The sequence below is a fragment of the Anser brachyrhynchus genome, assembly GCF_964034855.1.
Source record: "Anser brachyrhynchus genome assembly, chromosome: 2".
NCBI classification, from domain to species: domain Eukaryota; kingdom Metazoa; phylum Chordata; class Aves; order Anseriformes; family Anatidae; genus Anser; species Anser brachyrhynchus.
Window position 1 is genome coordinate 119,073,931 of NC_137695.1, and position 22,196 is coordinate 119,096,126.

General features: G+C 36.1%; 1 protein-coding gene across 7 annotated transcripts in view; it reads right to left on the minus strand.

Moving 5' to 3' along the window:
* Nucleotides 1–2,438: 2,438 nt before the first annotated feature.
* Nucleotides 2,439–22,196, minus strand: part of PCMTD1 (protein-L-isoaspartate (D-aspartate) O-methyltransferase domain containing 1) — a 41,697-nt gene continuing 21,939 nt past the window's right edge. For 5 of the 7 annotated variants that reach the window (XM_080578722.1, XM_080578727.1, XM_080578723.1 and 2 more), the window contains 4 exons: nucleotides 21,123–21,225; nucleotides 9,231–9,402; nucleotides 7,557–7,680; nucleotides 2,439–5,071 (listed from right to left, as the gene is read on the minus strand). In XM_080578722.1, coding sequence (XP_080434848.1) covers nucleotides 4,701–5,071; nucleotides 7,557–7,680; nucleotides 9,231–9,402; nucleotides 21,123–21,225 — 770 coding nt within the window. In that variant the 3' untranslated portion in view covers nucleotides 2,439–4,700. Of the gene's footprint in view, nucleotides 5,072–7,556; nucleotides 7,681–9,230; nucleotides 9,403–17,461; nucleotides 17,631–21,122; nucleotides 21,226–22,196 lie in introns of those variants that run through there. The other 2 variants (XM_080578726.1, XM_080578728.1) reach the window with 2 other exon arrangements.

A 22,196-nucleotide genomic window follows, 5' to 3' on the forward strand; every position in this document is an offset into this window, starting at 1 on the left:
GAGAAGGCTGCAGGGCAACCTCATCACAGCCTTTCAATACTTAAAGGTGTTTTATAAAAAAGATGGAGAAGGACTCTTTACTCAGGTAGATAATGACAGGACAAGGGTGGAATGATCTTAAACTAAGAGAGGGTAGATTTAGATCAGAGGTTAGGGGGAAATTCTTCACTCAGAGGGTGGTGAGGCACTGGAACAGGTTTCCCAGAGAGGTTTGGGATGCCCCAGCCCTGGAGGTGTTCAAGACCAGATTAGATGAGGTCCTGAACAGCCTGATCTAGTGGGTGGCATCCCTACCTATGGCAGGGGGGTTGGAACTAGGAGATCCTTGAGGTCCTTTCCAACCCAAGCCATTCTGTGATTCTAAAAATGGGAGTGATGTTTCCCTTTTTCCAATCACTGGGGACTTTTCCTGTCATGACAGAGAAGGGCTTGGCAACTGCGTGAGCCAATTCCCTTGGGACCCTAGGGATTCCTTTGAATAGAAGCCATTAGGCACCAAAAATCAAAGTACACAGAACCTGTTCAAACACAGCATGCTAGTGCAAGACCCTGAAAGGATGTCTGAAAGACTAGCATACAGAGGGTGTATCAACAAAGAACAATAAAAAGTAGGCTTGTGTACAATGATAATTTCTAAATTTATGGAGATCATCTATCTGTTTGCATTACATAGTTGAAGGAGTTGAGTCAAATAACCAGGGGAGTAGCAGGAGAATAGCTCTGCATTGTCCTAGATGAGGAAGCAGAAGTACTAATGAATTAGGAAGATGGCAGGAAAAGGGCAAGGACACTGCTCACAAAGGGAAAAAAATAGTATTGATAAGCTTTCTACTTCAGTTTCGTATCCTGGACACTGGCCATCGTGGCTGCAGGTGAACACGAGGGAGGAAAGGAAGTATTTCACTGCTTTGCTCCAGCATTGAAGTAGTTTGCAAAACATCCTGGCAAGGTGTAACAGCTTCCCAGTTTGCAGACAGCACAGACAGCAAAGGAGGGACATTGAGCTGGGAGGTGCAAGTTTCTTTACCTCCCCTAATAAACTTCTGAAACATTACAGAATAGAAAATGTGGCAATCGATATTCTAGAAAGAAAATATCACCATCATATCAGAGTATTAGAAAGCATTAATTAATATTCTTGGTTACCTACTGCCTGTAAGCATGGTGCAAACCTGTCGCTAAACAAGCCAGCTTTCCTTGCAGAGTAATTCACGAAGCTGACATGCACTCTGGAGTTACAGAAGGAAAACAGGCATTTATCAAGCCAGCAATGTAGATTTTACTGGAAGTATATCAAGAAACACTTAACTTGAAAGCTTCAGTGATCCAATAAGGTGTCCAAGGACCTTCTCAAAATAGGTTTATGGGAAGTGCCTCACAGAATTCTACTGTTGTCAGAGTAATTACTAGCTCATTAAGGTAGCCTTCTGTATACACATCTAGGAAGAACACAGCACACAATTCCTTTACTTTTTATAATTGATTAGTAAGTCATAAAAGTAGAAGCTTTCACTTTTAATCAACTGCACAGACAATGGAAGGAGACACTCCTGAGGAGACATTACTATTTAATGAGCTAAAACAGCTTTAATTCAAACTGAGCACATTTGTTTAAATTCCTTATTTATTTTCAAACTGACCAGTAAAAAGTAGCTTAGAGAAAAGCTGGGTGGCTATATTAAGAAAACAATACCCCCCTGAACAGACCTGGTCCAACACATTTAAATGTAAACAGATTGACAAATTTTTGGGACAGCTGTAGTTCAATTTTTCCTGTATATGACATTAAAAACTTCAGGTCTTCCAAAAGACTGCAGTAGTCCCAAGACCCCCTCCAAACCAAAGTATATGAAAAATATCTGAAAAAAACTGAAGTTCCAATTCATCACATCCTTTCTTACTGTGATTACAACTGCAGTATTGCTAGTCAGCTTAGCCTACCCACGTTTTTCTAACTGCTAACAACATATGTCAGCATTAAGACAGCTTCAGTAAGTAGTGAAACTCATTATTTGCTCAGAACCCTTGCTACTCTTACCTCAAAGTTTTCCTTCTTTATTTTGACCAAGTATTAGCTTTGTTCAGGGTTAAACCAATCTCAGTATTTAGAAAAAAAGTAAAAACTGTTCTGGAGTGTATATACATCTTAAGCTGTATACTCAAGCTTTTGGGCTCTCCAGAAAAGCTAACTTTCCACGTAAGTGCTTCAGAAGTAATACTGGGCCCAAAACAGCTTTCCTGTGTCATGAGTAGTATCTCACCCTACAACCTTTACAAAAATTCAAGATTTATCGAGATTTATCCATTATTTCTGAGCTTCAATAATAGTCTTTATTATGAAGTCAGTGACCTAACTATGAACACACCGATACCTGAATTTCCAGATGATCCAGATGAACTTAATACTTTCACAGAAACAAATTCAAGCAAGCAGAAAACACCAGAAAAACCATTTTATTGCAACAATGTCCCCATCATCAACTGAGATGGCAAAAATCAAGTTTTAATACAATTTGCATTTCTACCTTTTTATTTATGTAAATATAAATTCAAGAGTGTAAAATAAATCCACATATAAAACACAGAAGAAACATTCTCTTTCAGTGAATGCAAAAAAACTTACATACTGAATAATCATGACAAATCATCCGTTGTCCATTTTTCCAAGTACACAGGAGTGAAAGAACGCAGAAGTTTACTCTCCAAAAGCATCCTGTATAGAGTCCTTAAAGTATTTAATATTCAGTAACCTCAAATCCTTGAGCTTATAGATGTAGATTCCAAGAAAAGGCTAGAGAAAACATCTCAAGCTTCAGATGATCTGAACCCCATCTAAAACAACCCATTTAAAACAAGATTATGCTCAATTCTTACAGCTGAAGCATCACAATTACTTTATTAGTATCATTATTTTGGAAAACTATTTCCTAGTAGTTTTTCCCGCTTTCAAAATAGTCAAGAGTATTTATTTCAAATAGTATTGTTTACTTATACTGTAAATATATTGCGGAAAGTAACTCCACATGCTGGTACAACAGGCCTTCATGAAGTTCCACTTAAACATTACTACCATGTACCTTAAAAAAAAAAAGGAGGGGGGACTAAAGCATGAAATGCACAATAAGGAGCCAGTGTTGTGGGATTATTCATCTTCTTTCTTAGCTTATATATTTCGAAGTCAATATTCGACTGTTAGACCGCGTGAGTATTGGCTGGTTATAAATACTTAGACTATGAACCTTTACAGTTTTAGAAAAATATTTTCTCATTATTACAACAAAAAAATTATTACCAGCATTATAAATGCATCATGCAGGGTATTTCTTCACAAGGAATGTTTTTCACTGGGTCCAACAGGCAGATTGTTCCAATGACTGTGGCTTTTAATGCATATCATGCCAAATTCTTAAGCAGTGTTTTCCCTCATGGTTATGTTACAACACAGAATGAAGAAATTAAGATGTTAAAAGCAAACAGATTTAAAAAACAAGAACTGCAAGTAACTTCACAACTAGGAGAAGAAAAATTGTAGAAGGATTAAGTCAGCACTATTGTGGGTCCCCACAGTTGTACTGCTACTCTTAGGTTTCCAAAAGATGCATATGATTTTATAAATATTTTTGTGCTAAGAGCCATGCTCAGAAACAAAATATAGGCTAGCACAAGTCTACCTTCTTGGAGACGCATCTTAAGTATAAAATCCACTTACTAAAGTGCATTTGCCAAACAAATTCTAACTTCTACTCTAACAGCTATTCCAAAAAGCAATACAAACTAAAGTTTGTTGAAGTTCTACCTCTACTTAAAAGCAGTAAATATAGACGACTGAAATCTACATTACAATCTTGTATTGCCAAACATTGTGTCTCAATGCCATGAGCTATAGAAATAAACAAAATGTACTGTCCTAAGCTTCCCACAACTGAGGAAGTGCCTCTAGTTAGGAATACTGAAAGCATAGAATGGAGTTAAGTATAAGCAGAGCTGAAGCAAGCATTGCTTTGCTTTATATTCAATATGTTTCTTTAAGGCTCTGAGAGAAGCTATTACTTTTCTCAAGATCTTTTGGCAAAAGATGCAGAAGTAGCAGGGCCATCTGACGTTCCAGAACTTGTATTTTCATATTCCATTAAAGCCAGCTCATTCAGTGTCTGTATACATTTATTGCACTTGTGTTGTTGGAACACATCTATACCAACATAGTAATAATGATTGCAACAAAGCCATAGTAAAATAAACTTTTAAAAGGGTCTGATACCAACATTAGAGGATAAGTGTCTGCATGTTTAAAATGTTCCCCTAATAATAAATACAGACAAATTGCTCAAGTCAGATGCACATGTTTAACAATTATTTAGCATATATAAAATTTCACTCATCCTTTATCAATACAAATCTGTTAGGGATCAAAAAGACTTACCATGCAAAATATTGATTAGTGCTGCATAATGGAATATATATTTTTATCAGAGTTAAAACAGCATTTTCAAAATTTAAAGAAAAATAGATTTTTAAAAAGGGAGTCTACTGTTGAATGCAAGTCTTCCTTGTAGCAAAGACAAGATAGAGATAAGTTACGATTTATCGCTGTACTTCAGTCTTGATGAAAGACTAATAATCTGTCCACCTATTTCTTAATAAATGCTACATTTTCAAGAATAAAGGAACTATCAGTAGGCATTACTTCTACTTAAAACAAGTTACTTCTCTCTGTAATAGGTCAAGTATGCTTTTAAAGATTCAGGTAACGGTAGACTCATAATTTTCTCTCTCAGTAGATTTCGAGGAGGCTCTTCTGGCTTCAAGGCCTCACTGTGATCTTTATCCTCCTCCTCTTTATTATCATCTTCCATTCTTTCATCTTCTTCACTATCTAGAGGCTGAGGAATGAGCTGATTACCAACAAACACATAGGTATTAATCCTGCGTCTACGACATCTCCTGCGTTTTCGTTTTGGAGGAGCCTTCTGAGCAATGCCCTTGGCTTTCATCTCCTCATTTATGAAGTTTCTAAGGGTGCGTCTGATATATATTCGAGCTAGGTCCTGGAGATTCCTAACAGCGCATGGAGCTAAAATGAAAGAGAATGAGTTATATTCACTTAGAAAAATTTCCCTATAACAAAAACATCTGCAAGACAGCAAGACTTATAAGAACAAATGAAATTTTAAGTACAGGATGCAATATACAAATGAAACAAGGGTAGAGAGATCTTGGCAAACCATTTAGAATATTCACTACTGAAAAATGTCCCTTACTTCAGACACACTCAGATTTGAGCTGAAGATGACTTCTGGAATATGACTGATCTTTTAGAGAAAATACATAGTCCAAAAAATTAAGAGATCTTTTGACAGATGTGCAAGTAAAGCAGAAAAACATTAACAGATTAAGCATAAATTTCAGAAAACATACACCATATACTGCCACCTTTTAGGTTTCTGACACAGCTTGGAACAAGCTGCTGGCATTCTCTTTTAAGGTTCTGCTGCTAGAAAAGTTTCCCCTACCATGTCACATTAGTTTAAACAAGTGCTTTTCTTCCTTTCCACTTCTACTCGCTATGATTTTTCCTGTTTCTTGCTGATGAGGGAGAGCCAAGTCAACTTCACAGCTGACCAACCACGTAAATCACCCTTACCTTTGCAGCAGAAAAGGAATCAAAATTTCTGAGGTTCTAAACAAAACAAGTAACAAAAAAACAAAATACATTTTTTCAATGGTACATAGGTGATGATTACGTGCTACTGAGCTGGTGGATGACCTGCCTTAGATGACCTATGGCTGGATAACTCCAAGTAAAACAAAGCAAAAATGGCACACCAAACATGCAGTGTGTTCAACTTTGTCATTTTTGTTCCTACACAAAATAGAATAAAATTTATGGGACTTACAGCAAAGGAAAATTTAGTGAAGAAATAATTTTGATTAAAAAACCCTTCCAATACACATAGCATTCAGTTTAAAAAGATTAAATTTCAAAACTTTGTTTCATACACTGACTTCAGCGGCATGCTAGCTAGTCAGAGTGTAAGACAAAAAATAGGTTTATTACTGGCAATACTAGCTGCAGTTAAAGCGAACAGAAAAAGTATATCTAAGCAGCGGAAAGTGCATCTTACTAATTCCATTTTACAGGGCAACTTCCACCCCCTAATGAATTTATAATTGTTTAATAGTGGCAAGGTAGTAGCATATTTGTATATTATTTCCTTCTTCCTGTTCTCACTAAAGAGCTAGAGGATCCTATTAAACTACTTACAGGAAACACTTATATTGTATCATAGATCAGTTCTGAATGCCACTGGTCTGTACTGTTTTCATCTTTAGTATGAGTATTCAGGAGTGGTAGTAAGGGAACACTTGAAAATCCTCCTTTATCTTCTAGGGAATTAGGTTGTATTAAATCATATTGAGACCAGAAAATAAGTTTAAGCCACCTCTGTATTTCACTGTTAGTCATGATACATGCTATCTATTATGAATTAAGTCTAATGTAAAAAAACAGAAGAAAAGTCTTGTATTAACAAGTTAATTCTAGGAAGTAACTCTGAGGTCTGAAAAGCAAGCATTAAAGTATTAAAGTGAAAAAAATTGTTATTTTTGAAAATAAGCGATTACATAAGTAAAAGGATCATCTGTACTTCGAAGAAAAAAAGTTAAGGTAACTATAATAGAGAATCCTTTGCAAGCTCACACATACCCTCAAAATTAATAGCCATATTAGTAGTTACAGGCACTGCAACCTGACATGATGTCCTAGACTCCTGAATGGTTTACACCTTTTCATTTTAAAATTGTGCATGAAGGCAAGAAGCATGTGATGAGTACAGGGGGATTAGTTCACGTTGGTCATATGTTAACACAACAGAACAGTAGAGAAAAGCTGTTACTGTCTAGTTTCTTTGCTGTATTTCAGATCCAGATGCTACAGACGCCCTGTGTATTACTCCACTCTCGCAGAAGTTTTCATCTCTGTAACTTCTTTTTAACCTCCTTCTTATCACACTATCTTACCTTGGCAACAACTGTGCTTTCACAGACTTTCTAAACCCCTCTGCTAACCTAACTCAAAAGCTCTGCAGTTAGAAAGCCCACCCCAGTGACTACTAGAAACAGCTAGGTGTCACCATATCAGCTGTAGACAGACATAAGCACACTCAGCTACTAACATTCTACAGTACCAGAGCAGTGTAGGCCAGTTTCTTCCTTTTCAGGGGTAAAAGGAAGTTTTTCTCTGGGAGACTGTCAGAAACAAAGCTAGTATTAACTCAGTATGTTATCTGTGCCTCATTAGAAAACAAGAACCTGAACGGAAAAGTAGTCTGGAAAAATAAGCAGGAAACACAGCATCATTTTGATTTGGGATATTAACTGCAGAGCAACACAGAATAGCCAGCAGCACAAACTTATCAATGAGCTACTGCTGCGCTAGATTGTATGTGTCTGTTCTACCATACGTCTGTACAGGATAGTCTTCCCCATTTCCAGAATAACACCAACAGGCACTCTGAAAACCCACCAAACCAAAGAGAAACAGCACAAGTGTCACTTACGCAGTCCCACAGCATCATGTTTGCCGTTGTCATTTCTGTTTGGTTGCACTAGCGGAGCAAATGAAACAGCAAGGATATTTTTACTTTCCCACGTGTTTTGTCCCGTTCTCAAGATTTGTGTTAGCTGCGTAAGAACAACAACAAAACAAAAATCAGTGGTCAGTTTTGTCATACTATTATTCAGACTAGTATTCAAACAGCAATATTTTGATTTGCTTCAAAATTAATGTATAAAGTTTGTTCTCTGAACAGCCAGGACTTCCATATTCCTTGAAGTATTTAGTCACTAGAGGACTGAAGATAGCTCTTCTGCAATGGGAAGAGATGCAACAGGAAAAATAAAAGCTTAAGTCTTGCATTTTTCCTTAATTTTTCCAATACTTTAGGTTGGAAACAGCTTCTGGCATCCAACCTCTAACTTGTAGCTAGCTTTGTGCAAGCAAAATCAGGCAATTCAGAAGCATTTCCAATTAAGTCACAAAAATATCTCCTAGGACTGAGATTCCACAGCCTCTCCAGACAACCTGGTGTGATATTCAACCACTTGTTACGAAAAAATATTTTCCCTCTATCAAGGCAGATTATTCCTTTGCTGCAGTTTGTAAAATTCTTCTTTCAGTCTGCTGTGCACCTGGGACAACATTGTTCACAATCAAATCCCACACCCTTTCGGGCAGCCAAATCAGGAGGTCAGATGTTCCCTAGCTGTTTTTTTCTTCAGGTTAGACAAACCCAGCTCTTTGAGGCTCTTATGTTTTACAGGTTATAGTATCCCAACCACTTGTAAGGCAGAACTACTCAGTTTTAATTTTATGCCCAAATTTGGACTACTTTTAAGTTGAATGCCATCAATTTCAACTGATGGTATCTTAGTCCAATAAATATAGGATAAAGTATTTATGGAACTGAATGACACAGGCTACATTTCAACAACTTGAGTATTTTGATAATGTAGGTATACATGCACTGTGACAATCATTTTTGGAAGGTAACTAGAAAATTTATCAATTTAAGTGTTTCAGTAATTATCTGTACTCATGAAAACATCAACTGAAGTCATAGTCTTTCTTTCTCAACTTCCCTATCAGTAATACAGGGAAAATAATACTTACCTTTGTAAAGCCTTTTGAGATCTAAGGATGAGAAGTGATAGAAGCGCGAAGCATTATTAAATTAATACACCTGTCTGAAAATGAAAAACATCTAATCTAACAAGAAAAAGCAACACTGAAAACTGCTGGAAATAAATCCTTTTTTGTCTTCCCTTACCATTTCCCGTTAATTACAGATATGTCATCATATTTCTCTGAAATCAGTGTTCCTGTTTTAGAGGGTGGTTTTTGTTTTGAAGTATTGACTGACAGAAAGCATGTGGCAGGGAAGATTTCAAAGCAGTTCTGCGAATGATGTAATATACTTAAAACATTTACAAATGGAGTTCTAGCTTCACTGAAGACAAAACAGTTTTGTTACAGACAAGAGGATTTCAGTGTTTTAAGGGGGGAGTTCAAGACTGCATTGCAAAAGACTGGTATCTGCTTAATTGCAGCAAAACACTGAGTCAAGATGTCATCAGCTGAACATTAACTTAGTACAACATACATGTAAAAACATTTCTTAAAATTATATATTTCTTATACTAAAGATAGCAAGGGGAAATTGTCACTAAGTCACCTGATCTTCTATAGGCATTACTAAAATGCCTCCAACTTTCAACAAAATTTTCATGTAGTTTTCATGGTCTTTCTGGACTCCAGCTCCACAGTAAATCCGGTCATACTGATGACTGTCTGAAGCTATTTCCAAACAATTACCAACCACAAAGGCAGGTTCACAGAACTCAAATCTAAGGGGAAGAAAAAAAAAGAGGGGACATTTCAAAATTAGGATTTTTGAGAAAAGTCAGTCGATATAATGACAAAAGTATTTTTCAGATCTTCCCTTAAGTAATGGAAAAAAAGATAAGCATGCATACTTTAAAAAAACTGTATTATATGGAAGTGCTAAATACCAAGCCATTTATTGCTTCTGTCCCATCAAGGACCAAATAAAAATTCCTAAGTTATAGTCAGTATATTACATAAAAAAAGCCTGAAAGAAACACCAGACTTCCTAACTATAAGCAAATAAATTGGTCTAAAGAAACCTTATAAGCCATACAGGAAAGTCTCTTTAAAATAGAAGACTTGTAAACACTTGTGCAATACCCAGCCTGTTGAATAAACGTGGAACCAGTCCAATTCCTAATACATTCTCCCATCCCAGCTTTTAAAAGAGTATACTCTTATGAGTAATTTTTCTCTATGTCCCCCAAATTTCCACCTTGAGCCCAATCAGCTTTTCTCCAAAATAGAATTCAATGGAAAAGTTTGGACTGCACACAAAGAAAGGGAATAAACGATTAGTTCTGAGAAGCACCTGTTCTAATTTTCATCAGCAAATGAAAGTTACATAACTGCTTTTAAGTGGACTTGAGCATACAAAAGAAGTTGCAAGGACTAAGTTCTCCTGGACAGTGCATAAAACGGCAAAGAAAAGACATACGGGATAGAACTTCATTTCCAAAGCTGTGTATGTTTTCTATTACAATGATATTTTCCTGACATTTTTCAGGTCTCTGCTACACCTTTCTGCTTACATCATTAATGCCATGATAATGTAATTTACATCTTTGTTTAAAGAAACACAACACCTCTCTACACACACACACCAACAACATTCAGCCAGTAACTTTGTGTCTCCTGCTCCCCCCCCCACACACACACACTTGAAGAAGAGAGGTTACAGTTGCTCATAGAAAAGAATTATGGTTTTCTTTGAAAAACCACTGAATGAAGTCTAACACTTTGTTGTGGCATGAAGTAGTTCATAGGTCATCTGACAGTATCAAAATCCAAGACCCCTCAAAACTTCACCCAGAAGGAACGAACTTAAGAGTTCTAAATACTTCATTAAATGAATACAGCCATTTTATAAACTACAGCTGATATTCAAAAGGAAATTTTGACTTGGCTTGCAGTAGTAAATCCCAGTACAACTACTACAAATCAGTATTTCCTCAGTTACAGTGAAGCCTGGCAGTTGTCACTGCTTAGGGATACGGCCTATAAGGCTTAGCTGACTCTGTCTACAGCATTGCCATTCACAAATTAAAATTATTAAACTGAATTTTTTGCTTGAAGTCTATTTTGTTCCCAAGATGGGGTGTTTGACCTTGAAAATAATTCAAGGCTTCCTTCTTTGACTAGTCATGGACAAACCCCAGAATCCTTTACCAAGAAACTGCAACTCCCTTATGTGATGTATGTGGCCAACAGTCCATGTTGTTTCCTCATCCAAGTCAAGTGGAAGAAATTAAAACTATGAACAACACTGGTAGACTGAAGAGAAAAAAAGGAAGGGGGAGTGAGGAAGAACTGTACACGACCAGGCAGCTAGCCTGAACTGTGGATGAAATAATTTCAGAGGAAGAAAGAAATATCTGGAAATACATTAGAAAAGGTTAAATGTTGGGAAGAAAATTAAACCCAAAGCACTCATTACTTCACTGAAGAACTCATCTCATTTCATAAGCACGTGGAATATTGTCTATTTTTCAACATTCAGTGAAGGTCAGGCAGTTCAACACAGTTTTAATTTCAGGTTGTCTACAGATGAAGTTAAGCTTCAACACACTGATTTATCTTGAAGGTTTCAGCAAAGTACCCTTTGTGGTTTTAAAAAAGTACAATAAAGACAGGTGGGAATAAAGTACTTCTCTAAAATGCAGTTTTAGATCTTAAGACATTCACTGGTTCTGTGTTCTTAGACAACAGAAGAGAGCCTGCCTGCCTAACCTGGTAACTTTCACAACTTCTCTTCACAAAATGCTCCTTCAAAAGCTGACATAATTACCCGGTACTTCTAAACTGCTTCCTCTACTGGAAGCCACCACTCACACCCTCGGAAAACAAACACCAAATCCTCCAAGGAAGCAAAACCACAAGAGAGACAAAAAGACAAAACATATCCCAGACGCAAAATGTATTTACAAAGCATGGACAAAAAAGGGTTTATGAATACAGTAAAAGCTGAAAATAATTTTTCATATAGCTTCACAGCTTGAAGCCAGATGAACACTAAGTGCGAATGACACAGACATGGCTTCCTATTACAGCTGTAACAATCAGACAGGCTAAGCAGTGGAGACCAACTCTGCCTATAGAGGCATTAAATTGTGGCTCGATCATGTTATTAGTACAAATTTGTGGAGACACGGCTTATTACCAAGACAGACAGGTATTGGTTAGTTCATTCATTTCAAAAATATCTTCACCCCACTAGCTTCAGCTAGTTCCAACCCAGTTAATCAAAAGCAGGAGCATCCTGAAAGACTTCCAACAGCACTATGACACATGCAATTTGCAAAGACTCCTCTTTAACCCATGTCAGATGAAAAACAAGGGGGTCTACTCAGCTCACTTGGCAGTGCAATGATAACACCCACCTAGACTGCAGTGGTATGCTGGCTGTCCATTCAGATCATATGCAGTTCTCAAACTGTCACTCATCTTTCTGGGTAGCAAGAAGCTAACAGTTGTTAGAAGTGGGGCAAAAAAACTAAGTGGTATCTCATCATGGCAACACTTTAGCTCAAAAGCCAACCCCATCCATTCATGCTGCCTGTAGAATTAACGGCTTTGCATGTTATGGTATGAACAGTGACAAAACACCAAGAATAGAAAGGCATATAGGGTTGATACTTGGAGAATTATGGACTTCTTAAACCTAGTTAAGTTGTACAACAGTAAAGCTTACTTCTCCACACTACAATGCAAAATAAACCTAACTGAAGAAATGAGACTCCTTCCCCACTCCCTTAATCTTCAACTGATTTCATTATCATGAAAAGATGCATGCACCTCAGAATCAGAAAGAATTGATAAATGCATATACTAATGTGTGGTATTCATGTAATCCAGCACCTTTACGAATACCTCCTAGTAGAGACTAAAATATAATTTAGAGAATGTCATTAACTTGCCCAAACTATTTGCAAAAAGAGTGAGGTTAAGTTCAACCTCACTGAAGCCTCCCCACCATTTGATAAGGGAATGATCTAAAACAAACAGAAAGATCCTGCAAATACACAGGAGTAAGCAATTTTAAGACTACCTGCCCAACAGTAACACAAGCTTGTCAGTCTTACTGCATGAAAATAGTATCAACCACACTTTTACGATGGAACTTAACCTCAAACCCAAACTACTTTCAGTCCTATTTAACACTACATTCAACAAGCTAATTTCATTCACGTTGCCTTTGGGATATCAAAACAGATCAGATATTCAATTTGTGTTACACTGAGTTATTTTTAGTAGATTATAAACTCTGCTGAAAAGGAATGTTTTATTGCTCTAACATGTAATAGTGACAGTCACATAAGCTACCTATTCAGATGAGGTAGTATTTCACTTAGTTACACATTTGAAATGAACTATGAAAAAGAGTTAAGAAATGTCAAGTGCTATTTACCTTCTGTTGATCTCTATCAAATTGTCAGGGTGGCCTTAGAGACAACTAGATAAGTAACATGAAAAAATTTGTTATTTCACAGATTAGATGCCAAAAAAATGTACTGGAACGACACAGAGAAGTTTGAATCACACAAGGTTCTTCAGTTCAATCTGGTATTTTGATTACAAGCAAGCAGCTAACCGAAGAGAAATTAAGAGTTCCCATTATTGATAGCATAGCAACCAAGTTTCTATGTCTGAATGAACACTTGCCACAAGAACAGATTTAATTTCACACAGATCTTGTTTAGCAATGGCTCAAGACAGTCAAGTACTTTCAAGATTAAGTGTGTTGACCTGATCTTGTCCTTTCCTTTTTATTTCTGTATTCTGTCCCCTGGGGAAAGGAATTCCAAATCCATCCTCCCAGTATTAAAGCTTTATAAATTCAATATAGCCACAGCACTTTTCTTCCAGGTAAGCATCAAAAATTACCTGCAGAATTTAAAGAGCATTTTTGTATTCACTGCAGCAGCTTAAGAGAATAATTAAGGAGTAGATTGTCACTGTATGTGTTTGAGTGAAATTCTCCATAGGTATCAACAGAAAACAACGCTACCATTGTGATAAAACAAACACTCATTTAAAAACGTTTCCAGTAAAAAACTAAGATTAAAATGTATTGCTTTTGTATCCATATCCACCAATCTAGTAGTTGTGTGATAACAAAATATTAGTAAAATATGACAGTACAATAGCCTACCCTCTAACAGTTCCCCCCCACACACACACCTACACACGTTCATTTGCTGGTCCTAAGATAACATCTATCCACACAACCCACAATTTAAGTACTTCTAACTCTGAAGATGTATTGCATGATTTTTTGGACTAAGCTCTTCTGCCTATATGAGTGCAGGACATTATTAATCCTCATGTCTCCTGAGGATCAAACCAGAGGCAATTTTTTTTTTTTTTAAGTAGGAGACATACTTGATTCCCTAGAAATGAACAAGTTCAATGGAACTATGCATAATATTATGTAATTTGAAGGAAAAACCACCTTTAACATCAACAGATATGTGTTTCAAGGGTAAAATGTATCATAAGATACTTAAAAAAACAGTACTGAAGAACTACTTAAACCGCTGACACCTGTCTTCTGCTAATAGAAAGATCAGACAGTTCTTAAAACTACTATCACTCCAGCTACATTTTACACCTCTCCATAGCTATAATTCATTACCAGGATACCACCTAATAGTACACTTCTGCCTATTTTACTAACCACGCTCACATCCCAGCTTGCTGCTCACAACCCTTACAGGAAAAAACTTTTCAGTATGAACTTAGGATTTCTGGGTATTTGTTCACCCACTTTCTTTGGTCAGTCAACTCAAACCCCTCCAAAAGGGTCTGAAATTTCAGTATCAAATGCTCTAAGTGATTTACCGCATAGTCTAGACAACTAGAGTTTCACAGAAAAAAAAGATAAACAGTAATGCTCAGCAGCTCCAAAAAGACAAAAATTAAAACAAATGACTATCTTATTTTTGCAAAGGAAGAGCAGTAAGTTAGGTACATTTAAGCTTACTGAAATTTACAGCACAGAGCACTACTCTTCAACTTTAATGATATATAAAGAGAAGGCTGGCAAGTTAGTAACATTTGCCATTTCAACTGTGCTGATGCTACAGTGGCATAAGAAAAACTCTGGAGCATCCCAAGTTTTAGATACAGCCATTCCTGGGGGGAAAAATATGTTTTAAGATACGTTTTAATACATATATGCAAACAGTAGTGAATCCAGCATAAAAACTCACAGAATGAAATATGTTAAATTCCCTTAATATGTTAATAAGCAGACATTAAAATGAATCTGCAAAGAGTGGAGATTCTGAAAACGTGTGCTATAGACTATTTCTTCTACTGTGACAAGCAAGTAACAAACTTTTGTCCTATACTATACTAACTATACTGTTGACCATGTTTTGCAGCAGAAGGATCCCTCAGAATGGGGGATGAGGATGACAAAAATTAGATTAAGATTAGTAAGCATCTTTTAAATGATTTTCACTAAAAACGAAAACAGAACTATCTTTTTAAAACAGCTACAGAAGCTGAAAAATAAGTATTTCCAGTGCTTATCTGGAAATACTTAAATTACAAATAATTTAATCTACAAAGTTCTAGCTCCTTCATCCATTTGTACTAAAAAGATAATGCTCAGAGCTGCTTCTATATAGAAAAATTTCATAAAACTGCTAAATCTTACTCCTAAAACCTGAAGGAAACCTTCAAGAAGCCCTCAGATCATTTAATCAATTTCAGTTTTTAAACTGACATAAAACTTTCTGCTTTGAAAACCACAGGTGAAGGTCAATGATCTCACATGGGCTTTGTGTAATCTAACATGTCATAGCAATGTGCAACTGAATAATGAAATTTTCTAATTTTCATGCCTTGTTAACATTTTTCAACTTATTGTACTGCAAAACTAATATAGAAGTACTATCAGCCAGATTTAAATGCGTTTCTTTTATAGAGGAAGCAGTTTTCCCATTTCTCAACAAATATTTCCCATGTTCTATCCTGACAGTGATCTCAATTTAAGATCAATCACTAATTAAGAAACTTAAGATTAAGAAACCTAAAAAAGGCAACATGTAATATCAGAAAACAATTTTTAAAGGATGTTAGATCTTTTCCTATTAACTGAAACAGAGGAGCAAGACAGTAAGTTCTTTCCATCCTTTTTTGGCATTTTTCTCCATTGTTCATTCTGCCTTGTTTATGTATTTATTCAAGCTCTTTAAACAACTCTTTGGTTCATGTATAAATGCATTTTCATGGCTTGCTAGCATTTCTACTGAAAAATTACACGCATTTTACTTAATATTGCTATTTGTGAGACCTTCTACGTGTACACTGTGAACATTAGAATAAACAGAAACAGAAGTATTAAATCTTTGCGAAGAAAAACAAGATCTACAATAGCAACTGAAGTTCTTTACATCCAGCTACAATAACGGTAATTAGCATTAGAAAAATAGCCAGAAGTGATGCTGGCATAATTTCTATCCAGTAATCTTTTCCCTGAACGTTTTTTCAGCTTCCAGGCATTGCTGTAGGACAGCAAGCAAGAAATATATTCCAGCTTCACTTCTGTTATCTCAGTTTTTCAACAAGATTGTCATGGTTCTTCTATCACATTTGTCATGGTTCTTCTATCATGTGACTTCAGCTACCTTGCTTATAATTTCTGATACTCAGTTTCATTTAAATGCCTAAAAACCCATTCATTTCTGAAGACAAAACTTAGGACTAACCTCACTCTCCCCTTCAACACTAGTTTACAGAACTTAAACTTCACAATTACAAATCATGATGGTAAAGAGTGAAAGATATTCCTTCAGTTTACTTCTTTAATTCTGCAGTGAATTTTAAGAAGGATAGATTCCTAAGAAATACCAAAGTCAAGTAAGTTTTTCACTTCAGTTTGTCAAGGCCCTAATAAATACAAGGATAGATGTCTGGAGAACACTGTTTCTGGAGACTACACTACTGCATACTACAGGCTTTTCTGAAGCCAGTGATTTGTTAACAAGACACTGAACATTTTCATCAGCTACTTTAAGGTAACAAGTGTTATTAATACTATCGAAACTTGCAGTAACTAGAGACTTTCAAAGAATGACGTTGCCCACCATGGGGCTTATTATTTCTAGAAGATATTTTCTATGTGGTTTTGAGAAAGCAAGAATATAGCTTTCTCCAATTATCAAATACTTTAAAAATACACTTTTAGTTTCTTTCTAGATAGCACTAGACCCAACTATCATTTTTGGAGCCTTCTGGCTTATGAGGTATAGGTGCATTGCTTCTTTTTAATGTCTCCAACTAAAAAACGGACATTCCAAAAGCCTATTTTCTTTTTTGTTTGTTTAATATACCTTCTGGCCTCAAAGAATCCCACTAGATTTCTTACAGTCCTATGTTCTTGTGGTTAGACTAAACCTCAAGAAGAATTTATTCACCACTTTAAAAACACGTTTACTACTTGAAATTAAGAATAAGTTACCAGTTAAATTTAAGTTGAAAAAAACGACAAAGGAGTTTGAGATGGAATGCCTTTCCTGCTTAGATTTTTACTGCTATCATTATCCAGCTGCACAGGAAGGAATGTGCTTTTTCTTTATGTGTATACAAGGAACTTTGTTTTAACTCTGCATTTATGAAAGTGAGCTTTCAAGCATCCTATCAGTAGCCTTGAATTTCAATGAAGACAAATACTTGGTTGGAAGAATAAGCTATTTTTCAATGCCCAACACAATTTATTACAGAACTTCAGAAAGAAGTTTCACCCATAACAGTTATCCCAGAAGTAGTACTAGGGTTCTTGTCACTTACCATTGAAGTGGTTTCTTTTGATCCCGAGAAGGGTTCGTGATTTTCTTTCACAGCAGGGACTTCACCAGCTTACCCAGGTTTGGTTTTTGATAGGGTGCTAGAAGATGGGCAACCTAGCCTTGCCCTGTGGCTCTCTCTCCAAGCTGGATATTCTAGGTCTAGAAGTTGACTGGGAGCAGAAAAGACAACACATTCCCCTTCAATAAACAGGTGAAGCGGGGCCTGGTACTTGCACAAATGTGTTTTAGATAGAGCCTTCTTAAGGAATGTTTTTTCCCCTTAAGTAGCATGCATTCCTTCAAGGGTTTAAGCATGAAAGAGAGCCTTACAGGTATTTCAGACTCAGAACTTTCTTTACACCTAAAATCTTTCACGCTTCAACCATGACAACACTTAAGATGCTGAAGATGGCACATTTCCTTTGCTTCTGCTGGCAAATACATGTTATCAAGTAAAACCAAGGCATCATTTTACCTCTCAGAAGGAACAACTCCACCTCCATTTAAAGGGAAGATATTTTGATAGATTGGTAGGATATGGATACAGATACAAGTGATCATTGGAATTATCTGTCATTCTGAAGCAGGTATCTGAAAAGCTTCCCCTCTGATGAAGGGTTCAATAGACAACAGATAGAAGGATAACCTGTCTTTTAAACAGAGAGTGTAGTGTCTCAAACCCTTTTGTACATTTTTACTTTGCTATCAGTCTTCAGTCAAGCATTTGCCCAATCATAGAAAAACATTACATTTCAAGAGTATTTTTAGCAGTAATCATTAAAAAACATTGTATTATACTACTCAACACTGGATTATTCCCTCATAAAAAGTGGCATCAAAACAATATTCCCTTTTATCGGAGAGGGGAGGAGTACATCATAACAACCCATCTCCGTGCCCAACGTCAGATGCAAAATTAAAGGCACATTGCTTCAAGTGAAAGAACACCACAAATAAAGTATTTATTTAGAATCCTAGCTGAAGCTTTTCAAGGATTTACATATAAGATAAAACCCCCATTTTATTTCTGCTTAAAAAGGAGACTGCTTGAAAAATTCAGACCAGACCGAAGAATGTTATCCACTAAGAAAGAACACAGGGAAGGGACAACACAGTTTTATAGTATTCCCCATCTGCACAACTACGGTCAGGAAACCATAATGTGGTTTTCTGTGCTTTATCCCCTACATGCCTCTTTAAAGGCTGCTGACAAGTGTAAGGTACTTTTCCCCAAAACATGCACACATCCACTGAGACAACTAGCTTCATTTATATCAGTCTGCCAGATAAAATCCATTTTCAAGCAGAAAGGACACCTGCTAGGTATACACCTGTGTTCAACAGTAGGCAGATACTGAAAGTCTTAGGAATCCTTTTTGTTTGGCAGTCTTTCATCCAAATACTAAGCCGACCAAAGCAGTAGTTCAGAAGTCAGTTCACAGAATTTTTCGCATGTCTTTCTTTTGCAAACCAAGATTCAGGAAAAAGTTACTGAAACAATAATTAAACCTAGATTTACTGACCCAGAGCACATTATTTTGAGGTAGATTAAAACTTTAGACACACTGCACACAATTACGTATTTTAATAATGTATGGAAAGGACCCAGTCCATCACAGAAAAAACACTACCCAATCTTCATCAACTATATTAAAAGACAGTTAACCAGGATCAGCTATGCAGACACGAAGTTACAAAGCCTCCCACAAAAAATCCAAACAGACCAGTATTATGTCAACTACAGTTCAGTTATTACGAAGTAGATTTATACCAAAAAGCACTTTCACAGGTATGTTTAAGTTGGCGAGGATGGTACTTCTACAGCCATTGCTGAGAATTTTTCTGTTGTGAAGAAAAGGCAGATTATCATGAAGTATATGCCAAGTGATGTACGTATAAATCAGTGAAAGTTTAGAGGATATTCACCAGCCTGGTTCCGTTCCTTTGCTGGAATAACACTGTATAACTAAAGACCAATTTAGCTATCATTGTAAGTAACACACAACATTCAGAACACTGTTCCCAGAGTCAATCCATCACTGAATTAGCCAAAAATACATTTCTTCTACTTTGAGAATAGTTACATCTTTTTACTAAAAACAGTCTTTTTTCCTTCAAAAAAACACATTATAACATACAGTTACTCCAAATGTAACAACTTCGGAATTTTTTCCTATTTTTTAGAGGCTTCAAAGTGTAAACCCCACTGTTCTAGTATTTATTCATATACACATCAGTTTTGTTTAAAAAATAATCATGTACTTCCTTGGTACCCCTCCACTCAGTTTCTCCTCATTTACGTACATAAAGGTATTACCAAACTGGAAAGGCATTTCAGTCAAAACCATCTTTTTTGTATGTCAGCGTACACATACAGGAATAAAGGTATGCACAGGAATTCATTAGCTGTCAGTTGCATCTTACTTACAGAGCCATTAATGCAGTACTAGTAATGATCATGAGGAACCACAGTTCTCACTCGTACATATACTAACATCAACTAAGGTTAAAAGCCTGTATTAAAATCAGGACAGTGACGATGACAAACTCATTTCATGTTACATAATTTTAGTATTATATTCACCATGTTCTTCAGTAGAATAAAGTTCTCTAACAAATGTTAGAAGTACAGAATTGAATACAGGTAACACTAAGACAACGCTTTAAACTGAACTTCATACTCCACTTAGGAGAGCCTTCTGGTATGCAGGAGCAGAAGGAAGAAGGACTATGATATGACCACAGCTCCAGAAGTTTGGTTTAAGGAAAAAAGTGGACTGAGCTCCAGATAAGAAAACCAAGAGCACAGCAGTTCTTGAAGCACGTTACGAAGGCAAGATGATAAAACTTCTCTGCTCCCCTCTGACCAAGAGAAGACAAGTAAGGACATGCAACTCTTACGCTACATTGACAATTCAAAAAAAAAATCTGGATTTTCAGCAGCTACTTTATAATTACTGCTGGAGAACTTCCTGTCTGTAAGAAAGCCTTTACAGAGAATAAGAGGGCTAGAGGCCTGTTTTTCCTTTCACACAGGCGAAGAGGCCCAAGATACAGATTCTTATGGACACGCTTAAAACTAGTAATAGTAAATTGTTAAGTGGAACCAGCATGTTTCAAAGCCCTGTAAACCTGAAGTAACCAGTAAGAACGAGTTGTATGTGAGCACAGATGAAGACTCCAAAGTCCATCTCTTCAAGTAATAAAGATGAATACAATCAGATAAATTCACTTGTCTTTCATATCTAGATCAACAGTAGTAGATTAGAAAAAAGTTAATTCTGTACAGAAAGATGTCCAGTTATATAATAAAAACTTAGATATTAATTGTCCTATACATGCTAAGACACCTACACACCAGCACACATCATTCTTTACCTATGTATACATATATGTACCTGCATGTACATACACGTGCCCAAAAATGCAGTGAGATCAATTCTGTTAAGTATTACACAGCAGGAATACTCCCACACTTTAAGCCTTAACTTACCTCATGAATTATAGCAACAAATTGAAATTTCTATGTTGCAGCAACAAATACCATTTACCACGTGTGATGCCATTCTCCTCCTCCCCTTACTAAACTCATTTTAAACTAACTACATCATTACAAAACAGAAAATCTGCTGTGAAGTGAACTAGACAAATGAGATACTTACTTATCAAAGCTATCACTGTATTTTATGAAGCTCTCCAATTTTTCCTTGGCATATTCTACCACATCTGAATGAAGCTCTATTCCATGATTTATCCCAAAAGGTCCTGTAAATAGAAACAGCAGTTTTGTTGTTTTTCTTTAAACCACAGCACAAACACATGGAACAATATTGTACCTTTTGTCTATGAAGGTACTAACATCACATAAAACAATGAAGTCATCCAGCACTCTACACAAAGATAATCTGTAGCGCAGATAGAATGGTAAGAGAAAACATAAGGTAAAAGGGCAAAGGATCAAAAAAACAAGGACAGAACCGTGGCAAAACAATTTTGTACAACCGACTTTCATCATAAGGATGCAGAAAATCTTGACTACGTGTAGGACAGTCTGAGCAACTTCCTTTTCAATATATAGCTGGAAGACAACAAATTCAAATTATAATTTAGTCTATTTTGTTATTCAAATTTTGAAAGGTTTTCTTATCGTAGACTTCTCAGTTCCTAAGAATTCAGAGAGATTTTGTATTATATTCATCTACATTGGTTCTTGTATTTATCAAGTTCCTAAATCAGAAGCTTACTCCCGATTTACTCACAGTAATTATCTTCCACTTAGAATACTGCAATTGACTTACATTATGTTCATTCCTCACAATACCATTACAGTTGCAATACTGCTTTCCTGCAATCAAATCCAAGTATATTTCCAAGGTAATTTGTGGGCCAGAAGTTTTTTTTTTTTTTTTTTTTAGGAACAAAAAGAAATCATGAGATAGTTTTATGACTATTATCTACAACAGGAAAGACTCCGAATCAAATAGTCACATTTGCTGTGGGGATTCTATATTTAACATGTATTCAACAGCCCACAGACTTCAGTCATGGAAACACAGAATTGGAAAAGGAAGATAAAAGGGGAAGAAAAGAAAGAAAGCAAACATCAATAGCATTAGGCAAAACTTACATTTAAATCCTCTACTGCATTCTAAATCTCACCTAAATATTTCACTATTTATTTCCAATAAAATTGAGTAAAATGTCTTTTCTTGGACACTGATGAAAAACAAACAGAC